Below are 12445 nucleotides of genomic sequence, written 5' to 3'. Positions count from 1 at the left end.
GTTATACATCCATTGTCTGCTCTTATTGTTATACACCCATTGTCTGCTCTTATTGTTATACGCCCATTGTCTGCTCTTATTGTTATACACCCATTGTCTGCTCTTATTGTTATACGCCCATTGTCTGCTCTTATTGTTATACGCCCATTGTTTGCTCTTATTGTTATACGCCCATTGTCTGCTCTTATTGTTATACGCCCATTGTCTGCTCTTATTGTTATACACCCATTGTCTGCTCTTATTGTTATACGCCCATTGTCTGCTCTTGTTGTTATACGCCCATTGTCTGCTCTTATTGTTATACACCCATTGTCTGCTCTTATTGTTATATGCCCATTGTCTGCTCTTATTGTTATACGCCCATTTTCTGCTCTTATTGTTATACACCCATTGTCTGCTCTTATACACCCATTGTCTGCTCTTATTGTTATACGCCCATTGTCTGCTCTTATACACCCATTGTCTGCTCTTGTTGTTATACACCCATTGTCTGCTCTTATTGTTATACACCCATTGTCTGCTCTTATTGTTATACGCCCATTGTCTGCTCTTATACGCCCATTGTCTGCTCTTATTGTTATACGCCCATTGTCTGCTCTTATTGTTATACGCCCATTGTCTGCTCTTATTGTTATGCACCCATTGTCTGCTCTTGTTGTTATACACCCATTGTCTGCTCTTATTGTTATACACCCATTGTCTGCTCTTATTGTTATGCACCCATTGTCTGCTTTATACACCCATTGTCTGCTCTTGTTGTTATACGCCCATTGTCTGCTCTTATTGTTATACACCCATTGTCTGCTCTTATTGTTATACGCCCATTGTCTGCTCTTATTGTTATACACCCATTGTCTGCTCTTATTGTTATACACCCATTGTCTGCTCTTATTGTTATACACCCATTGTCTGCTCTTGTTGTTATACGCCCATTGTATGCTCTTGTTGTTATACACCCATTGTCTGCTCTTATTGTTATACACCCATTGTCTGCTCTTGTTGTTATACACCCATTGTCTGCTCTTGTTGTTATACGCCCATTGTATGCTCTTGTTGTTATACACCCATTGTCTGCTCTTATTGTTATACACCCATTGTCTGCTCTTATATGCCCATTGTCTGCTCTTATTGTTATACGCCCATTGTATGCTCTTATTGTTATACACTCATTGTCTGCTCTTGTTGTTATACACCCATTGTCTGCTCTTATACGCCCATTGTCTGCTCTTATTGTTATACGCCCATTGTCTGCTCTTATTGTTATACACCCATTGTCTGCTCTTATTGTTATACACCCATTGTCTGCTCTTATTGTTATACACCCATTGTCTGCTCTTATTGTTATACGCCCATTGTCTGCTCTAATTGTTATACGCCCATTGTCTGCTCTTGTTGTTATACGCCCATTGTCTGCTCTTGTTGTTATACACCCATTGTCTGCTCTTATTGTTATACGCCCATTGTCTGCTCTTATTGTTATACACCCATTGTCTGCTCTGGTTGTTATACATCCATTGTCTGCTCTTATTGTTTTACACCCATTGTCTGCTCTTATTGTTATACGCCCATTGTCTGCTCTAATTGTTATACGCCCATTGTCTGCCCTTGTTGTTATACGCCCATTGTCTGCTCTTGTTGTTATACACCCATTGTTTGCTCTTATTGTTATACGCCCATTGTCTGCTCTTATTGTTATACACCCATTGTCTGCTCTTATTTGTTAACTTATGAATAATTCTCCGAGGGATGGGAGGGAAAATGTAAACAAAACAACGGTGAATAAACTGGATATATTTGATCAAATATATTTTCAGTATTGAGAACTAATTAGGTGAAGAACTTTAATTATCTTTTTAGGTATTAAATGCTGGTTGGATAAACAGAAGAGTTGCGTCCACATCAATGAATCGAGAGAGTTCAAGGAGCCATGCGGTGTTTACAGTTATGGTAGAATCTAAGGTAAACTTTTATCAAGCTTATCAATGTGATATTAAAAACTGAGAACTTACTTATAGTAAGATTGATATAGATATTGAATACTTGCATGAGTGGTTGCCATGTTTGTGTTAAATTAAATCTTCTTTTCAGTAATATGTTAATGCTACTCCAAAACTAGATAGAATTGTGAGTCTATGTATTGGATATATTGATATTATTTATACCTGTAAATCCTAATTCTAAAGCATTTACAGTTTTGATTCACAAGTCATTAGAGTTGGAAACTGATTATCATGAGAAAATGACATGCCAATGAGACTAGATGAAACTTATACCAGACCTGGTCTTTAGTCTGATTACATAATCAAAGGACCTGTAGCATGACTTTTAATAATTCAGTTTTTTTGTTGTTTTTCATTCTAGGAAAAGAAAGATGGAGTACAAAATTTGAGGATGTCTCAGTTGAATTTAGTAGATCTAGCTGGTAGTGAAAGACAAAAAGATACAAATGCTGTTGGTAAAAGGTTAAAGGTATATTTATCTTTCTGTTGGTACAGTGAACATGTAGGTAAGTAAATACTTATTGATCTCCATGAAATATATAAAGACAGCAACTTCAAACTGTTGTAATTACTGAAATAAAAGATTATTTTTTGTCATATTGATTTAGTAATAACCTGATACCCATGTTTAATATTATTTCCAGGAAGCAGGTTCTATAAACAAGTCGTTGTCAATCCTTGGTAATGTAATTAACTCTTTGGTCAGGATCAGCCATGGTAAAGCCAGACATATACCATACAGAGATTCTAAGTTGACATTTCTTTTGAGGGTAAGAAATAAGATGACATTTCTTCTGAGGTTAAGTACTAATCTACACACCAAAAACCAAAAAAGTCTGCAGATTAGTTTGGATTTATTTGTAATTTTGGTTCAATAAACTTGGGAAAAATTAGGGTATGATAGCATACAATTTGAATATGAATAATAAGACCCATTAAACCGCATTCCTTGGTATTATGCCATATTTTGTTATTAATGAGATTTTTGTCATTGAAGCTCATTCATATATATATTTGAAATCTTTTTTAAAAACTTCTGTATACCAGAAAATGATTTTTTTTTTATTTGATCTACATAATATACAAATGGTGTGAATAAATAAATGACCCATTTTTATTGACAGGATTCACTTGGAGGAAATGCTATGACCCACATTATAGCATGTGTACATCCAGCATCCAAGTAAGATTATAACCGGCTAAAACTAATAATGATTGACTCTTTTTTTTCTCTGGGTAGTGAATAATGACCCATAGTTGTGAATTTTTTTTGGTTTGTTTTCTATTTCTGAAATGCATTGCATTAATAAAAAAAACTAAGCAGAAAACTTTAAGTTAATTAAACTTGATTTTCTTACAAATTTGAAATTTCACGATTTTTTTACCTTCATAATTTTTTTTCTGTTGATTTACTGATTTTGCCATTTTCTGATTTCTTTGTTGACATAAAACTAGATTCTCCAACCAATAATACTTCTTTCTGTTTATCTGTGAACAGATGGAAAATTTACTTACAAGGTACAAACCCATAGATTTTGATGTCAGTTGGTTGGAGGTGAAGAAAACTGTTACTAAAAATAGATTTAAGTAAGTGTGGTCACTTGATTTAGGATGTAGTAGTGAGTGATCTTGGTTTAATCTAGTTTTTACTTTGTCATCAATCAATCTGTGATCACTACCATGGTCTATCATCAACTATCATAACTTTTTTCATATTTAAAACTTTTTTTAATGTTGTTTTACAGATGTTTTGGTGAAACTTTATCAACACTACAATTTGCCAATAGGGCAAAAATGATTAAAAACAAGGTAAGACAATACTGTAAAACATTGTCAAAACCCAATAAGCAAATAATGTCACATTAGTAATATATGGTTAGAATTTCTGATTTAATAATAATGCTAGTTCTTGTTTTGGATACTACAGCAAGTTTGCAAAGTTAAAAAATATGTGGAATGTCAATGCCTAAGTTTCAAAGTTTTACTGCAAGGTGTTGAGGACTTAGAGCTGGATTTAGTTCTTAGTTGTAATCGTGTGTTGACAATTGGTAAATATGAATGGGGTACATTTCTTAAATGGATAGCAATCTTCAATCGCCAGTTTGATTTATAGCTTTCTGTGATCGCAGTTTACCTAAAATTATGAATGAATGTAATCAATATATTGAAATCAAATAATTTTACATCGCAAGGGCCCAAGTTCAAGTGGGGAAAGCAGTTGGTTTGGAAGTTCAAAGGTCTACGAAACAAATATTGTACTGTAAATAATTGATTTGGTACAAATTTATTCTGCGTATCTGTAAATCTGATAAAGACACTACATTAACATTTCTTCTTGAAAAATCCTTACGAAAGTCAAATTATTTATTTTCAAATATATTATTTTTTTTTCAATTATTGTACAATCATTTATTTTCTTGAGGATGAAATTTAGTTGTTCTGTCTTTGAAATTAATTTCAAGGGGACGAATTTGCGTGGATTCTCGATTGAATTTTTTTTGTTAAAAGGAAATGCACTTCCGATACAAACTCTCTGATTTGCTGTATTCTTCCATAAAAACTGCACTTGGTAATGGCAGGTTGGAGATTCTTTTGAATAACGTAGTTTTTGCTGATACCATGTTTTTTGATAGCCATTTATTAATTAAAATAATACGATTTTGGTTCCCTTCAGCTCATATATTCAAGTTACTGTTTTGTGCACTTAAACAATGACATCGGCAGTGGCACTGTCACAGTTAATGAAAAAGATATTTTGAATATGCCAAGCTCATTAATGAATGTTTTGACATATGGAAACCATTCATCTTGTGGATTAAAGGATAAGTGTTAATTGTTTTCTCCATCATAAATGATTTTTTATTATCTGCTGTTTAAATGAGCAGTCCTCTAGACCTTTTAGACAAATGTCTATAGGACCGCTTAGCACTCCTGTTATTATGTATTACATGCTCTACTGCACACATATTTTGAGGGAATAAAAAGGATTATTAATTTTATGTACATACATTTGTGCAAGTATAAGTGCATTTGAATTTAAAATAATGTTTTATTTAAGTTTGAACTATATATTTGGAGATACATTTTTGTGGGGACTTATTTTAATTGATTTGTTCTACCCATGAAGTAAACCAAATTAAACGAAAATTTGTGATTTCATATTAGATTGTTGTGATTGTTAACTATTGATTTTAGTAAGAGCTTGCCATAATTACACTGACTTTTTGTACCATGCTAGTCTCCTTACAATAAGGCTTCTGGAACAGAGTTTTGTTGCTTCAAGATTAAAGTCACTACAAAAGTTTTATGGTCATCATCATGAACTTGTGGTTTGTTAAGGTGTATCCATCTGCACTGTGAGAACGTATTTGTTCACTGTCATATTTTTCCTTTCCTCTATGCCAATCCTGGCTGTTACGTTTTATGAGCAACTCACTAATGTTTCTGGAACAGCAGAGGAAGCTTACCCTATCGGAGTACCTGGTCCATGCTCCTAGTTTTTAGTAGAGTCCAGGTTGCTCATTTAGTTTTCTTTCTTTTATTTGGTCTTTTTGGTTATTTCATGTTTTTTTTTTTGTCTTTGCCCTTTATCCCTGTTTAGCAGTTATCCTTTTATTATATTCTTTTAATTACCATTCAAATCCTGGTTCCCTTGATTTCCCTTTGTTGTTTGTGTATGTCTAGGTACATAGTTACAACTTGTATTTTATCAGGCTGTTATTAACGAAGACTCACAGGGCAATGTTTTAGCTCTTCAGCTGGAGATAAAGAAATTAAAAGACATGTTACAACAGTATTCATCTGGGTCATTAAAAGCAGAGGCCTCTCTTTCAGGTATAAAATACATGTAAAATGATGTTGATGACTTTTGAGTGGAAATGTACACTCCTTTATTTCCTTTTCCACCTATGACTTACATACATGTGTGTTTTTACTATATATCAATGTTAAACTGCCTGTTGTGTTTGTTATCAAAATCAGGTTTGGATTTCATTGACTGTTCTTTCTCTTTTTGCCAAGTTTTAGGAACATTTTGCAAAATTTAAAAATGATCAATTATTTCTACCAACCTATAATGGCTTACATCATATCTGTGTAATACTTTCAGGAGTAATGGAGAAATCGGACACCATCATCAGTGATTCTGAATGGAAAGAAAGGTTTATACAGGCAATGATATTCAGGGAAAATGTGGCTCAGGAAAAAATGGTAACCAATTTTCATTTCAATAATTGTCCTGGTATTTATATCTTTTTAATGGCTGTACTTAATATTTTCATAGATAACACCATACATTTGTTTTCTAAAACTTAAAAACAATAGTTGTTTTCTATCCCTCCTATAAGGCTTTTATAATCTGTTTTACCGGAATGCTGACCCTATTTTAGCCAACAATAAAATAAAGATAAAAGTACGTGAATGTCGTTTTATTTTTGGAAATTCCCCTGACTCCTGGATATTTGCAAGAAAATCCCATGCTAAAAATAAAAGAAAATAGATTGTAAGTTTTCATTGGATGAGTAAAATAGAAGTGACCAATCAGTGATCGTGGAAGCTCTCGGCATTTATCTGTAGTTAATAAAAAACACTGAAGCCTGAAGGTCAATGGCCGACCACAACAACAATGCGGTTGAGGGTCGGCCTACAATTTTTTCAAATTCGTTATTATTTGGGAATACCGAAAGGTGAATCTTTTTCTATCTGTCAACAAAATAATTGATGAAATTGTCGATCAGAACTCCACGAGCTGCATGATTATAAAATAAATGCTTATTAACCAAGCAACATTCTCCCACACTGCCAACACACCGGCGGGCAATATTACACTTAAAGTTATGTCTAAATCTCAACATACCTTGTAAACAGTAAAAACGTTCTGCACATAAATTATTTACATTTTACAAAGCAATACTCCTCCAACATTTCACCTCCGCAATTGGTACCAATATTGATGTAACCAACTATTTTAATACCAATTGCAAATTCAAAATAATCATCTTATCTCGAAAATGCTCCTCTCAAACCACCAAGAGATAAGATTATACTCTATGGATAAATTAAAGGAATCACATTTATATACAGTACTGTCCTGGGTGAACATCTTGCCTATAATTACCATTTTTATCTGGCTTGGACAGCTGAAGATTACTGGTCATTATAGTAAATGTACATGTCATTATTATAACCAACATAGACCTATTTAAATTTAACTATCAAATTACATAAACCAAAGATGGACAACACTGCACACCTCAGCTGCAGCTTTATATTAAGACAATTGCATTTACCAATAAAACCATTATCAAAACACATTATATCAATAAGATGCTGACATCCAGTCATACCTATGACACAGTACAAATGTGATTCTCCAACTAATGACCGTAACTTATCAGTGACAGTTAGATCAAATGTGACATGGTTTCTGATGTATTTACCTAGAAAAAAAAATATATTGAAAGGTCAAAATGTTCACAAATGACTTATGAAATACATATTCAAAACACTTCAGAAATATAGCCAAAAGGTTGGAAAGGGGTACAAATGTATCTACACATTAAAAATATTTTATACATCTTCTTTTCAAAAAGTAAAAGTTGTGTGTATTCTCTGTTTCATTGCGAAAGCAGTATCATTCAGTCTTTTAATAATTGTTGACATGAAATGTATATTAAAATTGGGTATCTAAAGCTTTTACTTTTCACATATTTGGAATATAGCAAAAAAAACTAAATAAAAATGAAAAATAATTACTTTGATTTTTATTTTTTCCATCGACTCTCCAAGATTTTGACTTTTATTTTTATTCTTATTTGCTCCCCTTGATCCAATTTTTAAAAAAAATCCTGTAAAACAGATTATAAAAAAAGTTGGCCTAATGTCGATGACAACATAGAACAATGCTAAGAAAAATACAATTTTTATAATTTATTTCACAAATTTTTAGATGTTACAAGAAAAAGTTGTTAAGTTGACTGACCAATGCAGTAAAAAAGATGTTTGTCTACAGTCAACTAAAATGGTGGTGAAATTTAGAGAAAATAGAATCTCTCAGTTAGATAATGCTCTGAAGAAGAATGGTTTGCAGGCTGAAGACAGAGATAAATACATGGTAATGTAATATAAAACATAAGAGATGTATAGGAATACCTGATATCTTAAATCATTATAGTAAACAACAAAGGAGATCAGATATTTGTTTATTACTGATATCATTGTTACAGCTAAACAGGAGATATGTCCTGATTACAAAATTCTGGATGAAGAATGTCATAAACAGATTGTTTATCTGAGTATATGTGTTAATAACTTGCTGCTTATTTTAATACACTCACTTAACCAGTGGATGGTATATTGGAATCACCTTTTCCGTCAGTCTATTCATCTGAATTTCATCACAATTATCTCAATGCTCAGGCGCTTTGTCCATGGATTGGTTTCAAACTTGTGAGATTTTTTATAGAAAGAACATATGTTGTTTTGAACATGTGTAACTTCATGCATAGATACTCATCTTTTGACATGTGCCATTGTCTGTGGCAATTAAAACTGTAAAAGTATTACATTTCATTAAAGCACCAATTTATTCTGAATGTTTCCCATGTTTCATTTCAGACTTTGTGAACCCAATAATGTGAGGCATATCAACTGTTTTAGCATTACATACAGAGATATGTCAGATATTTTGCAGTAGATTTCTATTGTACTTAAAGGGCTTAGGACCTGTTAGAAGAATTTGAATTACTATAAATAAGTGACTCCCTGTTGTTACATATGATGGATACTGTTGTTTTATTTTCTATAGGATGACTTAAAAGCAGAAATAAAGCTTTTACAAGATCAAGTCAACCAACATCCAATGGTAGCTAAATATTCCATGGAAATTCAGGCTCTTAGAACACAATTAAAATATGAGAAATCACAAAAAGATGCTGCTAATACATCTCAAGCCAGGTTTCAAGAACTTGAAAAGAAGTATAAAGAATTAACGCAAGGTAAGGAACCTAATAAATTTTTGTTGTTATCATTGAATGATGATAGAATAATTATTTGTTAAAGCTTCTTGCAAACACCTTAGTCCTCTTCATTATTTCTTCATTGTAAACAAACATTTTTAATTATATAATACAAAAGATCAATTAGATTAAACGTATTTTATTGTTCAATATTGTTAGAAAGAACTTTTTTTAATATTACATGGATGATTTCGCCAGATTTTGCCAAAGTTCTTTACTACATCCATAAATTTCTGCTTCTCTGTTTTTCCTTGTCTGATAGTGAACCATGAACTATCTTCCACTCACATGATGAATTTTGTCATCTCGGGCAATCTTGATCATGTGATATTTTCACTCTTTTTGATTAATTATCCTTTTTTGTAGAGAAGAAAATATTCACCCCATCTCAGACTCCAAAGGAAGAAAATGTTGCTACAGCAACTATTGAGAAGTATAAAAGTCAAATCAATGGTTTACAGGAAGAGGTTTCCAAGGTAACCATATTTTCCCCAACGTTACCATAGAAGCAAAAATAAAGCAGTTGATTGAGAGTAGTCACTAGTCAGTTTTCACTAAAAATCTTAGAATCAAATCGAACATAAGGAGACTATGTAATAACTTCAACTAATGTCTCATATCAGCTTATTTACCACGTTATTGACAACGAGGCCCACAGAGATGGCTCCCATCTCAATGCTATCTAGTTTATACAAGGGAATGAAACATAAGTCGTGTGAACTGCAAAGATATGACTGTCCATTCAAGGCAAAAACTGCTGATTAAGTAAAAATGAAAGTAACCACCACTAACAAAGTGTTGGATATATAGTGAGGTGTTCCTCCTTCCTTCTTTCCTTCTGTTACTCCTCCTCCACCATAGAATGGAATTAATTGAAATTTTCACAGAATTTTTAATACACATTCCCATTGTACACCTTCAGTTTTAAATTTTGATCGAATTCGATTTGGATGTTTCACATGGTAAACATTGTACACCACTTTTTTAGGTTTGAGCCAAATCATTTGGAGGTCAAAAGGTGCATGTTATCAAATGAGGAGTGGGGGTGTCAATTTAATGAGCATTTCTCAGTTTTCCTAGTTTTGAATTATGATGATTGAGATAGCATCAGCCATTTTCCCAAACAACCTCTTGTATCAGTGTAATATTTCATTTTTATGCACCATCATTTTATATCTGTTTTCAGTTGAAACAGCAGTTTACAGAGAAATCAGATGCTGCTGAGAAAGAAAAAGTAGAACTGAATTCTGAGATAGAATCTCTCAAGTCAACAGTAAAGGATCTCACTACAAGTCTTAAATCTCAAAAACTTACTAACAAAATTGAGAGAGAAACCATGAATGATATACACTTACAAACTATCACTGTAAGTAAATACCATGAATGCCATGAAGATGGCTTCTTCTGGGGTTGAAGCTGAATAAAGTTAACATAGAAACCCTCTCAGATAACACATTTGGTAAAAGTCTTTTAAATAGATTTTCTTATGTATCTCTAACATTTTATATACACCATAGGCCAGTTGCAGCCTACCCTGTGGTGTTAGGGTTTTTTCATCATTCATTAAAGACCGATGGGTGGCCTTGAGCTGACATTTTTCATTCTGGTGGGGTTGTTGTCTCTTTGATATATTCACATGTATCAATTTTTATTATATGTTTACATCCAGGCAAGTGGTTGATGCTCTTAAGAGCCTCTACTTAACAACTATAATTCAAAATCTCAATCAAGAATTGGATTGATATATGTTTATGATTTCTATAGCAAATAACAACCCCAAAGAAGGCAGCCTACCACCTGAGAAACAGAGTTATTGCAGCTCCTTGTTCAGCATCATCAACGCCTGATCTGAATGAATCTATTCCATTTGAAAATAGTGACATCTTTGATGAAAAACAGCCTGATTTCATGATGGAACAAGCTCAACAAGCCCTCAAAGATGAGATCAAAATCTTGCAGGTAAGAGTTCGTACTTGTTTCGAGATCATATTGATAGAAATAACAAAATTCAAACAGAACATTACTGCAATGTTTTCAGCAGCAAAATAGGGACTTAGAAAGGAGACTTGACTATTAACATGATTTAACATTAAACCATTGTAGAAAGTTATAACTAATACAATACCAATACATGTATAGTAAAAGGATGAAAAAATGATGTAATATAATTTTGTAGTTTTTCCCTGTGTGTAGTTCGAAAAAATAAAATTGAGGTGATTCTACAAAACTCCTGGCATTTCTTCTAATCACTGGAAGTTAAATATTTGAGGTGTTGGAGGTAACTGTATATTTCATATTTCAAACTTTTAAAGTTTACACTCTGATGTATTCCCATAATGGAGTTCTCCTGGAATAGGAGGAAAGTAACAGTAACAGTTCCCCCTTTGTTATACCAACATTTGTAGAAATTACGTTTTGTATTTTGTATTTAGGGTAAGAATCTTAGCATGAATGAGAGAATAGCAGAGTATGAAGCAGAAGCCATTAAGCTGAGACAACATATCTCCAAAGTAGATCACCAGAATGCTCAGTTGAATGAGGTAATATTATGGTGGTTTTCCAAAGTAGATCACCAGAATGCCTAGTTGAATGAGGTAATATAATGCTTGTTTGGAAAGTTCAGTTTATACATTAACAATGTAATGGGACTGTTATTTTGTAAATCACATTATGAAATTTTCAAAAATTTTGATGAAACCTTATGTTAATCCCTAAAACTTTTAATGTGTAACAAACATATTTTATGTTTATAATGAAGTTAGTTTCTTAAGTAATAGCTAACACAGAATTTTTAGAATGGAATCTTGTTGTCCACTGTTTGGTTAATGTAGTAAATATTTGACAAAGGGATAAAACAAACTTGTATTAAATATCTACTAGATATGAATTATGATATGATAAAGCTGTGATCAGATTTTAGATAGAGAGAAATCTGAGCTGTCCTCTAAACTGGAAATCTGTAGAAAAGAATTGACAGAAAGTCAACAACAACTGATTGAAGCACAAGAATCTGTTAATAGTATGTACATTATTATATGTTTGATTAATGGTAATTAGGGCAACTGTAAATTGGTTTCCCTGAAATTATTGCCTGAGGCTAAAGATAATATTTGGTATCCAGGGATAATTAATTGATTGTTCCCTAAATGAACAGTCAACAAATGTTTTATTATACTGAACCATAATGATGTCTTCAGAAAGGAATTGTACGACCATGGTAGTTGTCAGGTTTTAATGTTGTTCAAGGATATACCTCTACAATATCTTATATTTGATTAGCCACTGAGAATTGGAGGAAAAAATTCGAGAAATATGAGTATACCGCTAGTTGCCCTGGTCAAGAGTAAATGTTAGGTAAACATTTATAGAATTTAGGTCAAAGATTGATGATCAAAGGTCAACATTACTAAAAATGATTTTAACAAGATA

The 12445-nt window shown here is 32.6% G+C and overlaps 2 protein-coding genes across 4 annotated transcripts in view; both read left to right on the top strand.

Annotated features, from left to right (window-relative positions):
• Window positions 1–12445, top strand: part of LOC148615661 (uncharacterized) — a 191876-nt gene that overhangs the window by 87807 nt on the left and 91624 nt on the right. The window lies entirely within an intron of this gene.
• The window catches only part of LOC148615663 (kinesin-like protein KIF15-A), a 56758-nt gene that overhangs the window by 21847 nt on the left and 22466 nt on the right, over window positions 1–12445 (top strand). For all 3 annotated transcript variants that reach the window (XM_088582129.1, XM_088582128.1, XM_088582127.1), the window contains exons 8-21: window positions 1858–1959; window positions 2362–2469; window positions 2645–2770; window positions 3125–3183; window positions 3746–3809; window positions 5714–5834; window positions 6109–6209; window positions 7948–8112; window positions 8806–8995; window positions 9383–9492; window positions 10203–10382; window positions 10781–10975; window positions 11449–11556; window positions 11930–12035. In XM_088582129.1, coding sequence (XP_088438255.1) covers window positions 1858–1959; window positions 2362–2469; window positions 2645–2770; window positions 3125–3183; window positions 3746–3809; window positions 5714–5834; window positions 6109–6209; window positions 7948–8112; window positions 8806–8995; window positions 9383–9492; window positions 10203–10382; window positions 10781–10975; window positions 11449–11556; window positions 11930–12035 — 1735 coding nt within the window. The remainder of the gene's footprint in view (window positions 1–1857; window positions 1960–2361; window positions 2470–2644; window positions 2771–3124; window positions 3184–3745; window positions 3810–5713; window positions 5835–6108; window positions 6210–7947; window positions 8113–8805; window positions 8996–9382; window positions 9493–10202; window positions 10383–10780; window positions 10976–11448; window positions 11557–11929; window positions 12036–12445) is intronic.

Source organism: Perna viridis, chromosome 5 (assembly GCF_037379345.1).
Source record: "Perna viridis isolate PV_CMFRI_1.1 ecotype Kerala chromosome 5, ASM3737934v1, whole genome shotgun sequence".
NCBI lineage: Eukaryota > Metazoa > Mollusca > Bivalvia > Mytilida > Mytilidae > Perna > Perna viridis.
This window is presented reverse-complemented; position numbering and strand designations above follow the sequence as displayed.